The sequence below is a fragment of the Arvicola amphibius genome, chromosome 9 (assembly GCF_903992535.2).
Source record: "Arvicola amphibius chromosome 9, mArvAmp1.2, whole genome shotgun sequence".
Taxonomy (NCBI): Eukaryota; Metazoa; Chordata; class Mammalia; order Rodentia; family Cricetidae; genus Arvicola; species Arvicola amphibius.
This window is the reverse complement of record NC_052055.2, coordinates 32,128,226-32,151,265: the sequence shown is the minus strand read 5'-3', so window position 1 is coordinate 32,151,265 and position 23,040 is coordinate 32,128,226. Positions and strand designations below refer to the sequence as shown.

The 23,040-nt window shown below is 45.8% G+C and overlaps 1 protein-coding gene across 2 annotated transcripts in view; it reads left to right on the top strand.

Moving 5' to 3' along the window:
* Window positions 1–23,040, top strand: part of Trappc9 (trafficking protein particle complex subunit 9) — a 437,687-nt gene that overhangs the window by 48,287 nt on the left and 366,360 nt on the right. For both annotated transcript variants that reach the window (XM_038342309.1, XM_038342308.1), the window contains one exon: window positions 9,269–9,412. In XM_038342309.1, the coding sequence (XP_038198237.1) occupies window positions 9,269–9,412 (144 nt within the window). The remainder of the gene's footprint in view (window positions 1–9,268; window positions 9,413–23,040) is intronic.

Here is a 23,040-nt window from a genome sequence, read left to right as displayed (position 1 = left end):
CTTCCTCATCTGCTGAACCATCCCACTGGCCCTTCTCTTCTCCCTTCTTAAAAACACATAGATCACATAAGACTTTTATTATTTTCTTTCTATCAATTCGCTTTATTCTGTGTGATTTTGTTTTATTAAAAAATAGATTTTGGGCTAGTGAGATGTCTCAGTACTTAAAAGCATTTGTTGCTCTTGCAGAAGTCCTGGGTTTGTTTTTAAGCTCCTACGTGGTGGCTGACAGTCATCTGTAACTCCTGTTCCAAGGGATCCCGTGCCCTCTTTTAGCTTCTGTGGTTACAAGGCACACATGTGGTGCACATCCATACATGCAGGCAAACACATACATAAAAAAGTAAATTATATTAAAAATTATTTTTAAAGCAATTTCAGATCCACAGGAAAAATGACCATATAGTGCAGAGTTCTGTGATCCCCTTCCTCCATAGAGACATGGCCTTCCCTACCAGCCAGCATTCCCACCCGATGGAGCATCTGCTACAGCCAGTGAGTCAACATAGGATATCCGTACCCTCAGCCCACAGCTCCTGTCAGGGCTCACTATTGGCGCTGGACGTTCTTTGGGTTTTGAGTATGATGACGGATCCACCATTGTGGAGTCACACAAAATCCTTGCATCCTGCCATAGGTCCTCTGCACTCTGTCCAGCCCAGGCCCCCGCAGCCACACATCCTTTCCTAATCTCCACACTTCTCCTTTCTCTAGAGTGACATCAGGCACGTGTACACTCACCTCACAAATCCTAGTGGTTTTGGAGGCTGACTCTCATGAATAAATCAGCCGTAAGCATCCGCGTGAAGGTTCTGTGTGAATGTAGTGTTTCAGCTCCTCTGGGCCAGCGTTAAGAAGCACAGTGACTGTGTCATATGGCTGCTTTCCACTCCCAGAGACAGTGTGTGACAGTTTCCACTGCTCTGTGTCCTGGCCAGCATGTGGAACTGTCAGTGTTCTGGACTAAAGTGTGGTGGGATCTTGTTTTAGTTTACACTTATCTAGCGAGTCCATTGAGCATTTCTTCCTGTGCTTGTCTGAATGTCTTCCCTGGTGATTCCATTTGAAAACCAGGCTCTTTGTTCTCTGCTTCTGTAATATGCATAACAGTCCTTTAGCAATATCTTTGACAAATATTTCCTCCCAGCATGCGTCTCGTTTCCCCATTCTCTCGGCAGCTTATCTGCAAAACAGCAGTTTTCGATTTTAATGGCATCTACTTCATCAGCTCTTTCTCTTATGGATGTGACTTTGGAGCCGTATTTAAAAATCAGTCACTACACCAAATGCTACCTACGGTTTTCATTTATCAACTTGTAGGGGAAAATTTCATAGACCCCAAAGAAGTTCCATGAACACTTAGAACCTTCCAGAGAGGTTTGTGTTGTATTGAAGGTCCATTTTGGTGGACTATTTGTGAAGTCCACAGTTAGCATCTTGGTTTAATACCTGGTTGGTGGCCGTCCCGTGTCCCGGCTGGTCTGCTGGAGGGCCTGCCTTTGTTCCTCTGGGTCACTCCACTCCTTTGTCAGAGCCCCCTTGACCGTACTGACGTGGCTATTTCTGCATTCTCTTTTCTCCTCTATCAATTGTTTTATTTGTCCATTTGCCAAAACCACACTGCCTTGATTACTTTAGCTTTATAGTAACTATTGCAGTCAGGGATATTTTTATGTATTAAAAAAAAATTGCCCTTTTTGGATATTACAGAAAAGTGGCTGTTCTTGGAAGTGGTTATTCATATTAAAGTGCTATCTCCTGGTTTTTTTTTTCCTGTGGTATTTAGAGCAGCTGCCACATGGAGTGATGGTCTCCACAGGGCCTCTGGGCTGTGACTGCCTGGCTTGTGTCCGCTTCAGGACTGAGTGAGGTTGCCCAGTCTCCAGCTTTGCTAAGCCTCATGCCTGTGTGTGCACATGGCCACAACACCTATTTGAGCCACATCAAGGCAGGCTGTGGCCTCTTGGTAATACTTCCACATGACTAACCTGTTTCCGACAGCTTAGTGAGAGATTCTGTGAACACATGGGACATGTGGATGGATGGAAGTCCAGGATACCTTTACTCATGGTTTGATCTTGGCCAAGTCGCCCCATGTCCTATGTCTGTGTGTCTGAATCTTGGGGGCAGTGGTTTATAGAAGGATTGGATCCCCTCTAGGGTGCTGAGGACAGAGCTGGCAGTGTCAGGGGGAGTTTCTGATGTTTCTCAAGGATGGCACGAAGGGAGTATAAGAAGATGGACTGAGTATTGAGAACCTTAAGGCCAGCATTGCTGCTGTGGCCCTCCTGTGGGTTTGATAGCGTTGATTGGAATGAGGGCCAAGGCGTCTGGACAGTCAAAGTTAGAGTTACTGGCAGAAGAGAAAATGAAAGGTCCTCCCATTTGGGAAGGGGAGCAGGATGTCCTGGCCCATTTTGCTGTATTCTGGAGAGATTTGATGGGCAAAGAGAAGATCCTGGGAAGAGAGGAAAGAATTTTTGGAGCACCACATGATCAGTTTCGAGAGGCGGGAAGGCGATTTTCAGATGCTGAAACTGAGACACCCTCCCCCCCACCCCGTGCGAGTGGGTGTGCCCCGTGAGCGGGCACGTCCTGGTAGGGGGTGTGCCCCGTGAGTGGGCGTGTCCTGTGAGTAGGGCCTTCTTGCTGAGACTGAGACATGCCCCGCGAGTGGGACTTCATTTGACGTGCTTCTAGGGGACTCTGGGTGAGACCAGGGCTTTTCTGTTACTTCCCTTGGCATCTTTGAACTTTGCCCCAGGCTGGCTGCAGGCTAAAAGCACGAGGACTTCATGCAAAGGCATACTTAGCATTGCCTTAAGTTTGTCTTTCTGTACAAGGCCTACCTGAGAACACTCTAAAGTCCTTTTCCCATGATGCACTGCCCTTCCCACCCGCCGACCTTCCCATTTCACCCTCCAGCACTTAGCAGGATGCTGTTTCTTCTGAGATCGCAATGTTGCTTCTGTGGAGATTGAATTCCTTTGTGTCTCTACTCTCCGAATGCCTGCTGTTCCTCCTCTGGCACCTTCTGTGACTTTGTAAGCACACTTAAAAGCCATCTGGGTGGCTTACGTAACACCACCTCCCCAGCCTCCTGCCAGTTCCACAGTGCTGGTCCCTTTGTCCCTTGCATCCCGGTGGAGGTGTCCATGTGAACACCTGTGGTAAAAGACTGGCCCCAGCTCCTGTGACCAGTTATTAAATTTGTCCCGGGCTTTTCATTTGCAAGTCTTAAGAATGGAACATACTTCTTTTGAAACATTCAAGTGGTTCTGTCCTTTTCACTTGGAATTTTTGTTTCGGGAGGGGACATTTGCCATCATTTTGTGGAAGCAGTGAGGTTCAGTAAGAGTTAAAATGGTAACTGTCAGCCGGCTGCATTTCTAGACAATAAAAAAACACTTTAAGCCCACCTCCCCTTCATAAGTTTCTCAGAGAATTTAATGAAAATCTACCAAAGCCCCATACTTGTGAATAAAAGCTAGACTGTCAGGTCTCTCAGACCCAGAAATGTCTTCAGTCTTGTTTGTGAGGCGAGCGTTTCGCCAGCTGGCTGCAGAGGCTCGAGTTAGGACCCTGTTCCTGTGTTCTGTGTGTTTGCTGGCTTAGGGACCACATCTTCTTTCTTAATCTTATTTGTGCTGCTGCGTGAGAAGGTTTCTCTGTTTTGCTTTTTGCGCATCCTTTTGTTAAATGAGAGATTAAATGTTGCCGAGGAACTTTTCTGAAAAAGATGCGGATTTTGATGTTGCTGAATGGCAGCTGTCAAAGCTTGAACCTCAATGACAAGATGGCAGAGAGTTTTGTCAGGAGTCAAGTGCTGCAAATCTGTCTTTGTAAAAGCTTCAGTGTTTTACTGGAGGATTCTGAACCACAGAGAAGGCCCCATGTGTTCAGGGCTCACTGGTGAGCTAGTTTGTCTTGGGTCTCACTCACACCTACTCATAGTAGTAACTGGACCATTGCCTAGTTGGAAAAATAACCAAGTGATAGTCACTATCACAGGCTGGTTTCCTGCTGAGAATGAGCTGTTTGATTGGTAGTGCTGGGCTGAATGAGAACTGGGGCTTTTGAAGGCGTGGCTAGCTAGCTTGGTCTTGACTCGAACTCTTCCTCCTCCTAAAATTCTCTTCTGTTGCTGTGCTTGATCCTAGCCTCTTTGACCAGGTGGAAACATGGCAAGGATGTGTCTCATTTGCTGCTTTTCTTATTGATGCAGGATGTCACCACTGTATGTTCCAGGCCGTTTCTGGAAGATATGATGTGGAGGTTGGGTTGGCTTCCAGGTTTCCAATTGATCTGTTATTATGACGTATACTAAATATCCAGGAACTTGAGCAAACAGCCGAGGTGAACCCTCCACCCAGTAAATCCCCGGAGCCTTGGCATTGCATCCTCACACACTTGAGCATGCACACCAAAACCAGAAGATTTTTCTGGTGTCAGGCTCTCATCTTGACCCACATGCCAGTTAACTACCCATCATGCACCAGGCCTCCTGCCAGGCATTAAGGATCCTGGGATGAATAAGCCACATTGCTGCTGCCAAGGCAATGAGGAATTGATGGAAGAAGCAGAATCATGAGCTTACGGGGGCCCCACTGTGCCTGTTAGCAGCTGGAGTCTGTGCCTGCTGCTCAGCACACACAGAAAAGGGAGTGGCTGACTGCGCGGGGCACGGTGGTGGGAGGCGAGATCAGCAGGGGCTGTGAGTTACATGGAACATCTTAGGCAAGTTGGCTGAGGTGAGGATGCATGAAGCAGTGATCTATACTCTCCAGGCAGTAGACAGAGGAGTGCCTTGCGCCACTTGTCAGTTGACATCGACTGAGTGTCTGTTTATACAGACGCCTCTGTTCTGGGGGTATTGTAATCAGCACCAGACAGTCTTCATGTGCAGGGACTCATGATGGTGGGGCTGGGGGTTGACATACAAGTAGGTAACCATAGCGGTAGAGCTCTGGTATCTCAAGGGTTTGTTCTCAATGCAATAATGGGGCATAATCACCCCGCAGAGTCGGAGGCTGATGCTGTGTGTTAAACACATTATATTCATTGAGTCATAATATTAGCACTTATCAGCTAGCATTTATTGAGAAGTTAGGATGAACGGCTACAGCACTTTAAATGGGCTGCTTGCAGCTTCGTGACAAGGGGAACCCTTGTTTCCCTGGGCGAGCTCCTCCCCTGCCCGTCCCAGCTCACAGGGCACACTCATCCACTCCCCCTCCACTGTCCCCACAGCAGTCAGCAGCATCTGTACCTCCGATGGGCTTCTCGTGTCAGAATGGACACCGCCTTAGGGGAGGCACTCTGTCCCCCTAACTTTCTTTCATGTGTTTGTGTATGAGTTCTCAGAAAGTGTATGCTGACTGTGACTCTCGTGAGCTGGGTGAGGTTGCCAGTGAGCATCAGTTTTGTCTGTGTCTGAATTCACCTATGTTTTATGATCCGAGTCTTGGCTCAGCAGGGACTCACCAGTCTGGGTGATGGCAGGCATTAGGTAGGAATGTTAGGGCTCAGAGCGCTTGACCTTCTTTCAGGTGTTGAGATCACATTGGGGTGTAGAGGGCAGGTGCAGTCTACGTGTTGAAGTCTCTATAGATCCAGTGCTAATTCCATCAAAATTCCAATAGCATTCTTTACAGAACTAGAAAAAAAAAGACCTTAAAAAAAGAGAAAAGACAGCCAAAGTAATCGTAAGCAAAAAGAATACTGGTGTCACAATATCTGAATTCAAACTCTACTATAGAGCCATAACAGCAAAGACAGCATAGTTCTCCCCAAACACAGACATAAAGACCTATGAAGCACAACAGAGGATACAGAAACAAACCTACACAACCATAGGCATCTGGTTTCTGACAAAGGTGTCAGACACATACACTGATGGAAACAGGCCATTCAGCAAGCTGTACTTGATAGTTACCCACAGAGGACTCAGAGCTACGTTTCTCATCCTGCCACAAACATGAATTCATAGTGGATCAGATACCTCAGAGTTGGAGACACTGGGCCTGCTAGAAGGGAACATAGGAAAAACATGTTCAGATGTAGGTGTGAGCAAGGACTTTGTGAAGAGAACCACAGCTCCCAAGGAGTCAGTCATCCTACGAGTTAGCAAATGGATGACGTGAAGTTAGAAGGCTTCTGCACAGCAAACAAAACTGACAACATGGTGAGCAGTCTACAAAACGGGAGCAAACCTTTGCCAGCTATCCTCCTATCCTCCAGACAGGGCTTAAGATATGGAACATGCAAGGTGCTTCAAAAACTAAAAAGCAAGCCCAAATAGCCTACCAGAAAATGGGCCTGTGAACGGAGCACAGCTGTTAAAAGAAGCAGCACAAATAGCCAATGAAATTTTGAAAAGTATTTAACATCCCGATTCAGAAGGGCCATGCAAGTCAAAAACACGTTGCTACTCCATCTCACACCACTCAGGAAAGATTTCGTCAAGGCAACAAATGGCAGTAGATGCTGGGGAGGGTGTTGGGAGAGAGGGACCCTTTGGTAGGAAGATAAGTTGGTGCAGCTGCTATGGAAATCAGCGTGGGGGTTTCTCAAAAAAATTAAAAACAGAGCGACCATATAACCCAGATTGTCACTCCTGATACACACATAAAATATCTTCCCACAGAATCACCTGCCCATCCGTGCTCACTGCTGCTCTGTTCAGTATCAGGGGAGTGGACCCGCTCAGACAGTTATCACGTGACGGATAGACAATGAAAGGCAGTCCGTGCACACAGTGGAGCTCTGTTCAGCCTTGAACAATACAGTTATGTCACTTGTGAGAAAATTGATGGAACTGGAAAACATTAAGTGAAGTAACTCAGACACAGAGTGCATGTTCTTTTTCACATGTTGGTCTTACCTTCTAATTTTTACATATGTGTACATATGAAGGAATGAGTGTGGGTGCAGGAAACTACAGAGGCCATGAAAGGGGAAGAGGAGGGTTTCCTAGAAGTGGAGAAGAGGGGTGCCAGAACACATGTGACGTGGAAAGTGGGGTACGGGGGCTGGAACATACAAGTGGGGAGGGCAGGCAGGGAGCTAGGGGAGAGGAGCAGGGTAGGGAGGGAATTAGCTAAAACAAACACACATGGAAGTATCATAAGGGTGCTGGAGAGATGGCTCGGCAGTCAAGAGTACTTGCTGCTCTTGTAGAGGATAGCGGTTTGGTTCCTAGTGCCCATATCAGGTAGCTCACAACCACCGGTAACTCCAGCTCCAGGGTGTCCGATGCCTCTGAGCTCCTTGGGCACCTGGACTCACACACATACACGATTAAAAATAAAAATAAATCTTAAAACTGGGGCCGCAGAGATAGCTCAGCAGTTAACAGCATGGGTCACTCTTGTGGAGGATCCAGGTTTGGTTCCCAGCACCCACATGGGGGAACTCACAACCACCTGTAGTCTAGTATCAGGAGAACTGAATTCCCTCCTCTGTGGGCTCTGAGCATGCACGCGGTACACATGCATACATCCAGGCAAACACATACATAAAATAATCTAAAAACAAAATAAAAAACCTTAAACATTAAAAAAGAAAATGTCACAAGAAAAATCTATTACTGTGTATACTAATTTTAAGAGCCTTCATGTGGGACTTCTTGCATTCCAGAGTGCAGACTCCTGTGTGTGTGTGTGTGTGTGTGTGTGTGTGTGAGAGAGAGAGAGAGAGAGAGAGAGAGAGAGAGAGGAGAGAGAGAGAGAGAGAGAGACAGACAGAGAGACAGACAGAGAGTTAGAGACGGAGACTCAGGATTCCTGTGGTCTATCCACGTAGGCTCCTAGGAGGCAGATGGAGACTGCGAGGCAGCTGTGCCTACAGCAGGCCTGCAGCAAGTCAGATTATGTCATTTTCCCTAGCTTTCCCATGTGTCCAGAGTTTCCCAACATTGTGAGGGACCCCTATGTCCACATCTTCTTTTTGAAAGATTTTACGGTGGAAAACCTGTAGGATTAGTAATTGTTGCCAAAAGGAGCTGGGACCCTAGGACTCTGCATTCTTAAGGAAATATTTTCAAGAAGGCTGTGTAAGCAAGCGTCCTACCTTTCCTTTCAAATGTGCTGCGCTGTTTGGGAGGAGGGGCCCTTCCAGTCCCTCAATGACATTGTTATTTATCTTTCCCCTTCTCTTATGCTTCCAAGTTGATCCTGAGGCCCATCTAGGGTTATCGCTTCTTGAGAAAATATCTCTCTATTACTCAAATGCACTGGAAACAATCTTCTGGAGGCTATCAGGGTTATTTCAGTGGATGTCTTCATAGAAGAGAGAAAGTATGGTATAAGGCTGTTTTTTTTAAAATTCTTCTTTCCAAGCCGGGCGGTGGTGGCACAGGCCTTTAATCCCAGCACTCGGGAGGCAGAGGCAGGTGGATCTCTGTGAGTTCGAGGTCAGCCTGGTCTATAGAGCGAGTGCCAGGACAGTCTCCAAAGCTACACAGAAAAACCTTGTCTCGAAAACAAACAAACAAACAAAATATTAAAATTTTTCTTTCTATACTGGGGTTGGAGCCTGGGATCTTGCCCGTGTTAGGCAGGTGTTCTATCACTGAGTTCTGTGTTGTAGAAAATGACTTTAAGGTGTGTGACTTTTGTTTATGCTGCATTTGTTTAACTCCGTGAAGCTGTGTTACTTTGCCTGTCTAAAACACCTGATGGTCTAATAAAGGGCTGAATGGCCAATAGCAAGGCAGGAGCAAGGATAGGCAGAGAGTACAAATAGGAGGAGAAATCTGGGAGAAGAGGAGGAGCAAGACAGAACAAGGAGAGGAGGACGTCAGGGGCCAGCCACTCAGCCAGCCACAGGGTAAGAGTGAACGTAAGAGACACAGAAATAGAAAAAGGTAAAAGCCAGAGGCAGAAGGTACATGAGATAATTTAAGAAAAGCTGGTTAGAAACAAGCCAAGCTAAGCCCTGGTGTTCATAAGAAAGAACTGACTCCGTGAGTGATTTATTTGGGAGCTGGGTGTCAGGTCCTCCAAAAGAGCAAAGAGCAAAAGAGTAAAAAACAGAACAAACAAACAAAAAACCAGCTCTGTCCCCAGGAAGAGACATTCTTAATGAATGAACAATGTTCTTCTCTGGCAACCCTACAACTGGGGACGGAGATGGTGGTGGTAGCAGTTGTGGGGACGGGCAGCGATACTAGGTTTTGCCATTTGAGTTTGATCATTGAGGTTATTGTTTGTGAGCTGCCACATTTCACACATGACCTTGAGTCCCTGCTTTGTGACCTTTCCCGTAGGCACTCACCGAGGCTGGGCTGCCGTCCAGATGCGCCTGCTGCACGAGCTGGTCTATGCCTCCCGCAGGATGGGAAATCCCGCGCTGTCCGTGAGGCACCTGTCCTTTCTTTTGCAGACCATGCTGGACTTCCTATCTGATCAGGGTGAGTGAATTCATAGTTTTTTTTCTTTTCAGGGATCCTTGGGTGCGCGTTGGGTTGTGACTGGCCTTCGTTTCCAGCTCCTTGCTGCTGGCGGGTACCTGTTTCTGCCATTAGCCATCCTTCCCGTGTTCTCTCTGGCTTACCCACACCCTTCATTTTTGGTTTTCTGTGTCTTTATCCCTCTGTTCAGCAGGTCCTCCCCGTTCTTCAGTCCAGGCTTCGTGTTTGTTGCTTTCTTTGTCTCGGGACCAAATACCTGACATGAAGCAACTTACGGGAAGCCCTCGGTGTAAGGGGACTGGGAAGAAATGATGGCAGACGGCAGTATTGCCGTCACTCCTCACCCCCACAGGTCTCACAGGGCAGGAAGCAGAGACCAGGCAGGAAGTAGAGTCAGGCTCTATGTCCCAAGGCCCACTCCTCCATTGACCCCTACCTTCCAAAGGTTTTACCACCTTCCTTAGTGCCTATAGGTAAGTTTTGCATTCAAACCACAGTAGGTTCCTTGTCCTTGGGGAACATTGGATAAGATGTGAGTGCCAACATGCAGTGCTTGTGGGGAGGTTTGCAAGTCCTTAGATCTTAGATCCCTCTACTTTCCCCAGTTCCCCCTTCTCTTTCCTCCTTTCATATCCACCCCTTTTCTGTCTCTCGTTAGAAAACAGGGTTCTAAAACATAATAATATAATAAAATAAGATGCAATAAAATGCAATAATACAATAAGATAAAACAAACAAAAACTAAGACGGAATAGAGCCCAAGAGAAGACGCAAGAAACAGAGACTCACTTGTTACCACACTCAAGAATCCCATAAAAGCGTTAAAATGGAAGCCATAATGTGTATGCAAAGAACCTGTGGGGCAAAAAGGGAGAAGAAAGAATATAAATAAAATAAAGATTAAAAAATAATGAGATAAAAAGGAAAAACCCTGACACTACACCATGAGAAAGGAAACTCAGAAATGCCATTGAGTTAGTTTTAGCTCTCTGTTGGCCATCTATTGCTGGGCCTACAACCTGCCGTTGCAAGTACTTTGTTTTCCCAGTGAGACATTCTTGGAGGAAACTAAATTTTCATTTGAAAGTGATCATCGATTGGAGCTTGCTTCTGGGTTAGTAGTGAGGGGGTTGTGTGTCCACTTCTCCTTTCAGCTCTGGGACTCCATCTGGTGCAGACCTGTCCAGGTCCTGTGCATGTTGTCTCAGTCTGTGATTTCTCACGCGCTTTGCTCATGTTGATTTAGAGGGCCTTGTTTTCTTGGTATCCTCCATCCCCTCTGGTTCTTACACCTTCTCTGCCTCCTCTTCTTCTGGGTTCCCTGAATACCTTGATGGGGAGGTATTTGCTGGAGACATCCTGTTTAGGGCTTATTCCAAGGCCTCTCACTCACTACATAATGTCTAGCTGCATTTGTTTCTCTCTGCTGCAGGAGGAAGCTTCTCTGATGATGACTGAGCAAGACATTGATTTATGAATATAGCAGAATGTCATTAGGAATTGTTTTATTGTTACATTTTTTTTCTTTTTAGAACAGTAATATTTAGTTTCACCCTAGGTCTCTGAGCTGTTTAGCTGCTTGTCTCTGGTGACCCGAGCAGATTTGGTATGGGCTCTGTTTTTGTGGAGTGGGCCTTATTGGTTGGTTACTTCACAAGCTTTGTGCCACCGTTGCACTAGCATATCTTGCAAGCAGGACACTATTGTAGATCAGGTTTGTAGCTGAGTTATTTACAATTCCTTCCTGTACCAAATTTGGATGATAGAACATGGGGTGAAGGCTCTGTGGAGGCACCAGCTTGAATTCCCAATGTTCAGTGAGTTGTCTAGATGTTGTCTTCAGCAATGGGGCCTTGCTGTCAGTTTGCAGAGAGCAAGCTATATAGTCTTGGCAAGAGCCTAGGTTGTTTGGGGGTTCCCATGGAACCCCTCTGGTCAAGAACTCAATTAGATGTAACCCATTCCCATTGCTGGGAGCTTCATTTGGTGACAAGAGATGGCCAGTTGGGATTTTGTCTACCCCATTATTTGGCGATTTCATTTAGATCACCTTCATATATGTGTATTTTTTTTTTTTCCAAGACAGGGTTTCTCTGCAGCTTTTTTAGAGCCTGTCCTGGACCTAGCTCTTGTAGACCAGGCTGGCCTCGAACTCACAGAGATCCGCCTGCCTCTGCCTCCCGAGTGCTGGGATTAAAGGCGTGCGCCACCACCGCCCGGCTCATATATGTGTATATTTTTAGGAAGCTTTTATTGTATTAGGTTTCCACACTACCCCTCGAATGGCCCTTAATTTTAGCTGTTTCTCCCTGTATTCCCTTCCTCATCCCTTCCTCCCTTCCTCATTCCCACGTGATTCTCCATTTCAGTCTGCCCCATCCACCCATAACTCTCTATTCTATTTCCCTTTCCTAATTAGATCTATCTATACCTCCTAGTCCCTTTTTCTATACCTAACATCTATGGTTTTATAGGTTGTAGCTTGGTTATCACTGACTGAACAGCTAATATCTATATATAAGTGAATGCATACCATATTTGTCTTTCTGGGTCTGGGATACCTCACTCAGGATGATTTTTTTTTTCTAGATCCATCCATTTACCATCAACTTTCATGATGTAAAATTTTTTAAAGGTCTGAGTAATATTTTATTGTATAAATGTACCCACTTTTCTTTCTCTTTTCTTCTGTTGAGGGACATCCCAGTTTCCAATTTCTGGCTATTATGAATAGAGCAACAATGAGCATGGTTGAGCAAGGGACTCTGTGGTAGGATGACTTTGGTGTATGCCCAAGAGTGGTATAGCTGGATTTTGAGGTTGATCATTGCTTTTGGTAGGATGACTGTTTTTGCTATGTTAATTCTATTACAAGCATGGGAGATCTTTTCATCTTCTGATATCTTTAAATTTCTTTCTCCACTTATTAAAGTTTTATTATTATTATTCAAGTCTTTCACTTGTTTTGATAGAGTTAGCTCAAGATATTTTATATGATTTGAGACTATTGTGAAGGATGTTGTTTCTCTGATATCTTTCTCAATTTGTTTGTCATATGTGTACAGGGGGCTACTGATGTTTTATGAGTTAATTTTGTATCCTGCTACTTTGCTGAAGCTGTTTCCAGCTGCAGGAGTTCCCTGGTGGAATTCTTAGGGCCACTTATATATACTATCATGTCACCTGCAAATAAAGATATTTTGACTTCTTCATTTCCAATTTTTATCCCTTTGATGTCCTTTAGTTGTTTTATTGCTCTAGCTAAGACTTCAAGTGCTACATTGAATAGATACGGAGAAAGTGGACAGCCTTGTCTTCTTTCTGATTTTAGTGGAATTGCTTTGGGTTTCTCTCCGTTTAAGTTGATACCGGTTATGGACTTGTAAACTGTCTTTACTATGTTGAGGTATCTCCCTTGTATCCTTATTCTCTCCAGTACTTTTATCATGAAGGGTTGCTGAATTTTGTCAAAAGTCTTTTCTCCATCTAATGAGATTGTTGATCATGTGGTTTTTGTCTTTCAGTTTGCTTATATGGTGGATTATATTTATCTTATCATATGTATTGAATAATCCCTGTATCTCTGGGATGAAGCCTACTTGATCATGGTGGATTATCCTTGATGTATTCTTGGATATGATTTGCAAGTATTTTATTGAGTATTTTTGCATCTATGATCATAAGGAAAATTGGTCTGTAATTGTCTTTCTTTATTGGGTCTTTATTTGGTTTAGATATCAGGGTAACTGTGGCCTCATAAAACAAATTAGACAATGTTCCCTTTGTTTCTGTTTTATGGAATAATTTGAGGAGTATTAGCATTAGCATTAATTCTTTGAAAATCATGTAGAATTCTGTTCTAAAACCATATAGTCCTTTTTTTTTTTTTTGCAGGGGGGACTTTTAATGACTGCTTCAATTTCACTAGGATAATAGTTCTCTTTAAATTGCTTATTTGATCTTGATTTAACTTTGGTAAGTCATATGTATCAAGAAAATTATCCATTTCTTTTAGATTTTCCAATTTGGAGGAGTACAGGCCTTTAGTATGTCCAATGAGTCTCTAGATTTCCTTGGTATCTGTTATTTTTGTCCTTTCTTCTCTAGTCTTGTGAATTTGGATATTCTCTTCTGACTTTTAGTTAACTTGGATAAGGTTTGTGAATCTCAGTGATTTTTCTCAAAGAACCAACTCTTTGTTTTCTTAGTTCTTCTTAATTTTTTTTCTGTTTTGCTGATTTCAGTCCTGAGTTTTATTATTTCCTGCTGTCTAGTCCTTTTATATGTTTTTTTCTTTTTGTTCTAGATCTTTTAGGTGTGCTGTTAAGTTACTAGTATGAGATTTCTCCAGTGTTTTTTATGTGGTCACTCAGTGCTATGAACGTGCCTCTTTGAACTACCTGCACCGCGTACTTCACAACCTTCATATGTTTGGATATGCTGTGTTTTCATTTTCATTCAGTTCTACAAAGTCTTTGATTTTCCTTCTCAATTTTCATCTTGACACCTTTCCCATTCAGTATCGAGCTGTTCAGTTTCCATGAGTTTTTGTAAGCTTTCTGTTGTTTCAGATGTCCAACTTTAATCCACAGTGGTCAAATAGGATGCAGGGTGTTACTTCAGTTTTCTTCCCTCTGTTGTGTCTGAGTCTGTGGTCAGTTTTAGAGAAAGTTCCGTGAGTGCTGAATGGAGACGTAGTCTTCTGCGTTGATGTGAAATGTTCTGTAAATGTCTGTTAGATGTACTTGGTTTATAGCATCAGTTAGCTCCAACATTTCTTTTTTTTTGTTTTGTTTTTGCCTGTTTGTTGGCAGCATGGGGATATCGATGCCACCCACAATCAGTGTGTGAGGGTCAGTATGGGATTTCAGCTGTTGTAGTGGTTCATTCATGAACTTGGGGGCCCTTGTGTTTGGTGCTAGATGCTAAGAATTGTAATGTTAGGACAAAGGAGCTTGTCATTGCTGATTAAAGTGGGTCCTTTGACCACCACTGGACCCGTCTTGCCCTGTCACTGCCCTTTAGGATGATACCACTGCTTGGCCCACAGATCTGGCAGGGAGCTGTTGCTACTGCTGCCACTGTCACTGCCACCACTGTTGCTACTGATGCCACTGCTCATGCTACTTATCTTTCTGGGGTTGGGGAGGGGAGGTGAGGGGAGGTGAGCATGGGGCTGCATTGCCTGTGGGCTACAAATGTGTGATGGTCGAGGCTGGGATACCAGCAGGGTGGGCCAGCGCCCAGGGCAGGATGGTGCATTGCAGCCTGGAGCTCACGCAGGACCTGCCTCCAGACACACTGCCTATCCACACGGCCACCCTGACCCTGAGCAATGAGAAGACAGCCTAGATGAAGAATGGTTCATTACCTGAGCTAAGTCTCCTTGAAAGGCTTCCATGATTCATGCTGCCGCCAGAAACCATGTTGATGTCTGTGGTCCATGCAGCTGCCGAAAACCACGCTGACATTCATGATCCATGCTGTTGCTGGAAGCCAGGTTGATGTTTGTGAACTGAACTGCCTCCAGAAACCAGGTTGATGATCCATCTTGCCGCTGGTTGTTATGGGAAGGAACCTTCTTTTGTACTGGTATTGATGACTGTAGACTCATAACTGAGAATGAGAGACTTTGAAGGCTTCTATGCCAACCCTCCCCACCCGCCCCAACTAAAGAGTTCAGACATGAAGCTATTGAAAAGAATCCTTTAAAAATTGTGATAAAGATGCTGAATCGTAGCTCTGCACTGTTGATGACTTCTGTGTGTGGTGGCAGGGCATATACAGTTTTCTTTAAGGGGCTGGCCCCTGGAGATTTCAAGTTCCAATGGGTATATGGGCAACACAAATTGGACTTGGCGAGTTTTTTTTTGGGGGGGGGGTTGCAAGAGTGGGAGGGTAGACTTGGGAGGAATGTAAATCATACTTGGGAGCGTGATCAGAATATATTGTATGAGATTCCCAAATTATTCATAAAATATATTATGTAGGGGAGAAAAGGTAATATAAAAAGAATTTCAATGGCTTCTTGGTGGAGTATATAGTGTCCTTCCCTATCCCTTTTGATTACTTTTGGTTTGAAGTCCACTTTGTTAGATATTTAAATGGCTACACCAGCTTGCTTCTTAGGCCTATGTGGTGTTTTGAATAAAAATGGTCCCCATGGGCCTATAGGGAGTGTCAATATTAGAAGATGTGGCCCTTTGGAGGAGGTATGGGCTTGCTGATGTCACTGGCAATAGGCTGTGAGGTTTCAGAAGCACAAGACAGGCCCAGTGTTAATCTCTCTTCCTGCTGCCTTCAGATCTGGATGTAGAACTCTCAGTTGCCTCTCTAGCACCAAGTCTGCCTGTGTGCTAGTATGCTTCCTGCTATGACAATAATGGACTCAACCTCTGAATGGTATGGCAGCCCAAATGAAATGTTTTTCTTTATAAGAGTTGTTTCATGGTCATGGTGTCTATTGATAGCAATAAAACTCCAACTAAGGCAGTCTATTTGCTTGTAATAATTTTTCCATCCTTTTATCCTGCAGGCAGTGTGTCTAGTTTTTATGTTAAGCTATGTTTCTCAGATAACACAGAAGGATGGATCCTGTTTTCCTGTCCATTCAGTTAGTGTGTGTCTTTTTATTGGGGAATTAAGACAATTGATGCTGAGAGATATCAATGAATAGTGTTTGTTTATTCCTGTTATTGTTGTTGTGGTGGTGGTAGTGATTGTGTGTGTGTGTGTGTGTGTGTGTGTGTGTGTGTGAGTGTGTATTTCCCATCTTGGTTTGCTGGTCTGGGATTACTTATTTCTTTTTTTTTAATATATTTATTTATTTTGTACACATATTCTGTTTTGCATGTATGCCTGCTGGCCAGAAGAGAGCACCAGACCTCATTACAGATGGTTGTGAGCCACCATGTGGTTGCTGGGAATTGAACTCAGGACCTTTGGAATAACAGGCAATGCTCTTAACTGCTGAGCCATCTCTCCAGCCCTGGGATTACTTATTTCTTGTGGGGTTTTGTTTTTGTTTGTGTGTGGTTAACCTCTTTAGGTTGAAATTTTTCCTTCAGGTGCCTTTTGTAAGCCTAGATTTGTAGACAGATGCTGCTTAAATTTAGTTTTATCATGTTTTGTTTTCTCTGGATATTATGTTTAATGTTTTGCTGGGTATAGTAGTCTGGGTTGGCATCTCTGGTCTCCTAGAGTCTGTAAGACAACCTTTCAGGTCCTTGTGACTTTTAAAGTCTCTATTAAGAAGTCAGGTGTACCAGCACTCGGGAGGCAGAGTCAGACGGATCTCTGTGAGTTCAAGACCAGCCTGGTCTACAAGAGCTAGCTCCAGGACAGGCTCTAAAGCTGCAGAGAAACCCTGTCTCAAAAAACCAAAAAAAAAAAAAAAAAAAAAAGTCAGGTGTAAGTCTAATAGTTCTGCTTTTATATGTTACTTGGTCTTTTTTCTCTGCAATTTTCAATATTCTCTCTTGTTCTATACTTAGTATTTTGATTATTACGCGCTAAGGGGATTTTATTTTTCTATCCTCTCTATTTGGTGTTATGGATGCTTCTTGTGCCTTTAGTAGGTATCTCCTTCTTTAGGTAATGGAAACTTTCTTCTATGATTTTGTTGCAAATGTTTTCTGTGTCTTTGACCTGCATTTCTTCTCTTTTCTGTATTTCTAGCATTTTTAGATTTGGTCTTTTCATAGTGTCTCAGATTTCCTGGATGTTTGTGCCAGGATTTATTTCCTTCCTTCCTTCCTTCCTTCCTTCCTTCCTTCCTTCCTTCCTTCCTTCCTTCCTCCCTCCCTCCCTCCCTCCCTCCCTTTCTCCCTCTGTCCTGTCCTTCCCTCCCTCCTTTTCTTTCTCTTTAGATTTGGCATTTTCTTTGACAGGGATATCCATTTCTTCTGTTGTGTCTTCAATGCCTGAGATTCTCTCTTCCCTCTCTCTCTCGGTGTATTCTAAGGCCTTTCTTAATTAAGGGGGAAAACTCACAGAACAGAAATAGGAGTCCAACCTCAAGGTATGAAGCTAGGGTAGGAAGAGAGCCTCTCTTCCATCTCTTGTATTCTGTTGATGAGGCTTGCCTCTGTGGTTTCTGTTCGAGTTCCTAGATTTTCAGATTTCTCTGTTTTTTTTTTTTTTCTAATTTTAATTTTTTATCCATTTCCACTCTCAGGTCTTGACCGGCTTTCATGTTCTTCCACTGTTTGTGTTCCATTTCCTCTTTAAGGACCTCTGTCGTATTCATAAAGGCTGTTTTAGGGTCTTTGTTGTGTGCTTTAGCTTTTGTCACAATATTCAGGCTTGCTGGGCTTTAGTGGAGACATACTGTCCTGAGTACTCGGAGAAGGGATCTGGTAGACATTTTATTATATGGTCACCATTGATTTTTTTCGCTTTTATACTGTTGTCTAGGCATCTGGCATTGGGAAGATTGTAATTCTAGCTGTTCATCTCTGGCCTTGTCTTTGTTGGGTGGGTGTTTTATTCTTTGGTTTCTGTTGCCCTCTCTTGTTTTAGGAGAGAGTGGTGGCTGTTGCCTGATAGGAAATTCTTCAGAGATCCTGATAGGTGTAGCCACCAGAGGTTCCCGGGAAAATGTGCTCTATGTATTGGGACCTGACATTTAGGAATGGGGATGGGATAGGAGGGGGGGACTCTGGGGGGGGGGTGGGAGCGGGGAGGGCTGTCCACAGGAGGGAGGAAAGCAGGGTGTTCCACCAGGACCTGCTTAGTCCTCTGGGAAGGGGGTAGAGAGTGAAGAGGAGAGGAGGGAGAGTGAAGATCTGAAGCTAGCTCCCTGCTTTGCTGGCCCGCTTGCTTCTCTGGCAGGCTGGGTTTGTGGGTTCTCAGGGAAGGCTTTCTGGTGTTGGGGGCTGGGATAGCAGAAGTGAGGAGGAAGGTTGGGGCAGAGCTGCTGGAGATGGGGGCAGAGAGGAGGGGAGTGTGGCAGGTGGTCTGTTACAGAGCGGGGGATGGGTCTGGAAGTTGGATTTGGAGAAGAGGAGGGAGAAGCGAAGCTCTGCAGTTGGACTCCCCGCTTCCTGGGCAGAGTGGCCTGCGCTTCCCAGGAAATCTCTTTAAAGTCCTGAAGTTGATTTGCCCATGGTGCTGTCCATGTTGTCTGTCAGGCATGCTTCTCCCTCAGTCCCTTAGTGTTTGGAAAGTGCTCCCACTTCCGTTGGCTCCGCATTTCTCTCGGTGTGGATGGGCATAGTTTTTATTTAGGACTTCTGGTGACCATGTGACTTGCTATGGTCGCAGGTCCTGTAGACAACAAGGAGCTTCTTATTAGCACATGTCCATCTCCACTGACATCGTGTTGAGTCTCAGTTGCATTTGCCTTTATTTCTTGCAGCTGTCAGTAGTTGGGCACCTAGGAAGCTGCCCAGTGAGTAGCTCCGTGCTGGAAGCTTCTGTGACATTGGGTGACAGATAGGGTGAGCTCCCAGAATGCCTAAGCCTCTAAGTGGGATGGCACAACCCGTTTCTCTTCCTGGCTCTCCCTACGTTCCCTGGGGCTACCACTGACTGCTACCAACTCTCCTGGGATTTTGTGAACAGACCCTGGACCCAACAGCTCTAAAGAGACAGGACTGCACCAAGCCTGGTGCAGCATCAAGGGCGCTGCCCCAACCCTCAGTCTTGTGTTCTGTGTCCTGCAACCCACAGCTTGCATAGTCATGTGCCCCCAGGTGGTATCACGTGACTTCCTTCCCTCAAACAGCTAGCTCTCCACTTGCCACTTGCTGGGTCTTGCACTGTTCTCCTGGGCACAAGAGCAGCAGGTTAGGCACCTCCCCTGTACCTCAGGATTTCTCCATGCCTTGTCTTCCCTTGAGGGGCTTTTGTAAGTCCCGAATAGATGGGGCCCCTGCCTTGTTTTCTTCCTCATGCTTGGCGACAGGTGTCACTCTGTGTGTGTTGTGTATTTGCCAGCGGTGCTGTTTTGTTAGAAGCAGTTCTGTTCTGTTCTGTTGGATGTTGTGTTTCTCAAGGGCAGGAGCCTCATCATCCCCTTCAGGTGCCCTGTGCTTTATATAGGACATTGGAAGCGTTTAGTGCTTGTTAGCTGTCTGAGCTTGGACAAGGGACTGTTAAGTGGACCGATCTCTCCACTTGCCCACGTCAGGATGATGAGCTTGACCTTCTCTTCTCCTGAGACAGGGCTTTGTCTCTGCATTGCAAGACGGCGCAGAGCACAGACAGGACTGACGGCCTCACAGCTGCCTCTGCACCTGATGAGAACTGCTCTGCGTTTCTGCCGTACTCATGTGCATATACGCACACACGGACACAGACACACGCGCACACACACGCATACACACAGGCACTCACAGGCATAGACATACACAGACACACACACAGAGACAGACAGACACACACATAGACACGCATACACATAGACACACACATACACACAGACACATACACAGACACACACATACACACACACACACACACACACACACACACGCAGACACACTGCTTACTGATGATGGTTGTCACTCATATTCTGTGCCTGGGTGTGGGGCTGTGTTTGCTAGCATCTGGTTTGACTTCTTTTTTCCAGCGGCCAAGGCAGTCTCAGAGTGCCCATGAGAAGAGTCCTGTCTCCGCAGTCCTTTTTTCTCACCCTTCTCCCCTTCTTTCTCTTACCGCGTTTATACTTTAAAGACCGACTTGCTCTTTGACATGCCTGTGTTTGCTGTACTTATCCTCATGTGATTTTCTCGAAAGCGTGTCAACACGTGCGGATGAGTGCTGAGATATTTAGTAACAGGTCCTGTTATTGAAGGCTCTTTTAATACGTGCACATGAACTACTTATATGCAGTTCTAGAAGGTGCTACACAGGCTGCTGGTGGAGAAGGTTGATAGTCTCATTTTGTTATCTTGAGACAGGTTCTCTCACTGAGATTTGGGGCTTGCCAATTAGGCCCGATAGCCCCAGGGATCCCTCTGTCTCTGCCGCCTTGGTGCTGGGATTGCAAATGCACACACACGGCAATGTCAGCTTTCACCTGAGTCCAGAAGATGGAACTCAGGCTTGTACCATGCACACTTTACTGAGCCGTTCCCCCAGCCCAGAGCTTTTGTTTTGTTTGGCTTTGTCTGTGGGGACGGGGTGGAGAGTGGGGATCTTGTTTTGTTATTATAGATAACACCATGGTGGATGTAGTTCTGTTTTGGCCTTGTAACAGGACCTACGTTTATCCCCTGAGAACTTACTAAGTCATCAGTTCTGAACATTGTGTTTTCTGCTATTTGGATTGCCATCTGAAAGGGTAATTCTGATTACATTCTGGCAGCAGCGTCCTAAGTCATTATGCTTTGAGTGCCTTACTGTTTAATTTGTATTCTCTTGGTTATTCTAAGGTTTTTTTTTTTTTTTTTGTTTTTTCAGTTTACAGATTTTATAGTTGAACCTTTCTTACCTGAGCTCTTTTAAGATCTCATTTGGTTCTCAATGAAACTTTGATGGGTTTGGTTGGAGAACAGCATCCTGCCGTTCTCCAGGACAGAGCCAGCCCTCAGCTCTAACCTAGTACACGTGTTGAAGTAACATAGACTCCTGCACAGTGAGGATCTGTGTGTCACCTGCCTGGACACAGTAGACCTGGATAGCTCTGAAGGGCTAGGAAGGGTTAGGCCATCTCCCGAGGGCTTCTTGTGTTCGAGCCTAAAGCTGAAGTTTCATGAAAATCTGCACTGTTAGGATATGTTTTTTTAGCATGACATGTTTAAGACTTGTGCTGGAGCCTGAGAAATGATTTTCCTGGAAGAGAATTAGCGTCTAGTCCGCACACATGAATTCACAGTAGCATGGGAGATAGGCTTCCAGTCCACGCGTGTGAATTAACAATAGTACGGAGCTCACTGCGCTTGACTTACCCCGGCCAGGATTTGTTTGTGGACGGAAGTGACAGACCTGGCCTTGCACCGGCTGACACTGGCTGCTCTATTACACATTCTGTATTGGGGACTCTTGGGCACTGTGTCCTCCCTCTTACCTTTCTTTCTAAGAATATCCTTCCTTTTCTTCTATAAAGCCAGTTGGGAAGAATAGACACATCCCTGATGGTCAGTCCCACAAATAATGCCCAATAAATGAAAGGAGTCAGGTTGGTCAGGGACAGCAAGGTTGAGTGCTGGGACGCGGGTCTGAACCACCCAGGAAAAGAAAGGCCTTCCTCATTCTGTAGCATTGGTGGAGAAGTCAAAGCTACTGATGTGGTCCAGGAGGGGAGCCCCCACAAAAACTGGCCTGGCTGTGGAGGGTCCTGGTGAAACCTTTTTGTGTTCAAACTAGACTGCTGGGGTCTGTGAGCCGGCTAGATCTCCCAAGAGGAAGTTGATTCTTGGGACCAGCAGTGCCTGGAGTTGCTGTTGCTGGCAAAGCTGTGTCCTTTCCCTGTCACACAACAGGCTGCTGAGTCAGGCCCTGCAGAGAGCATGCTGGGAGGTGGTGTTCCAGCTGAGATACCTGGACATGGTGGCGAAGATTTTACTTTCTGGTGTGACTCCAGTCTGTTCTCAGGAAGCAGGAGGTAAATCCTCACAGAGGAGAAGCATTTTCTTCCCTCTCTCGCATATTTGATGTCTTTATTCTTTAGCACCGCAGACAGCTTTTAGTCTGGTCTCTCCTTGGCAAGTCTGTGGTTACAGGGAAGTGGTGATCACCCTCCCCTCTGAGCCACAGAGCCCTCTGGTGATCTGTGGGTGTCTGGGAGTCGCACAGTGAAACCTGGGTCCCTGGGGAAGGCTTAGGCTGGCTGCCCAGGAGGTGAGAAGGTGAAGTCTGAGTGCAGTTCCAAGAGTCATTGGGGGTCCACAGGTTCCAAGTGAGGGACAGGAAGAGGCACCAGCGTCTCCTTTCTTGCTCTCCTTTAATTCCTCCTGAGTTCAGGGGCTGCACTGCATGTGGCTTTGGACCTGTTGTTTGAGCTGAGACCCTGGGCCCCCTGTGGGGTGTGCAGTCACCCCCGGTGCTGTGTGCTTCTGGTGTGTTCATGGGCAGAGCACAGATCCCACAGAACCTCTGATGTCCCAGCTCTGTGGGCTTTTGTGAGATAACAAGGAAGGAAGTGCAGGCCTCCGTGCTGGGCGCAGAGTGAGGACTGACCCCAGGGGTGTCCCAACCCGGAGGGCATGGGCTGCCTCTCTTCTTGATACTGGAAGAAAAGCTAGAGTTTAGAGTCTGGAGATCAGCCTGGGTCATTTTGGACTGGGAAACCAGGATAGCATGGACTCGCCTCGTTCCTCTCTGACCATCTGCAGTGTGATGTACAGGACCCCCAGTACTCCAGGCTCCTCAGGCTGCACGCTGGGCTAACATTTGTTAACTCTGTCTCTATCCAGTGTTGTGAACCTGGGTGGGGAGGCCTGGGCTTCAGCGTGTATAGATAGCACCTCTGTCTGTTTGGTTTCTTCATCTCTCCTAGGTTTGCCTGGCTCTTCTGGGGTGACCCCCCTGGCTCTTATGGGGTGACCCTTTGAGCTTTTCCCTCTCCCAGGACCATTCCTTCTTGCCTGGGTGTTGTCAGGATGACAGGGGGGCAAACACGCTCCCTGGGGTCCCTTTGATCAGGCCTCACTCTCAGGACCCCTTCATCTCCATAGGTGCCA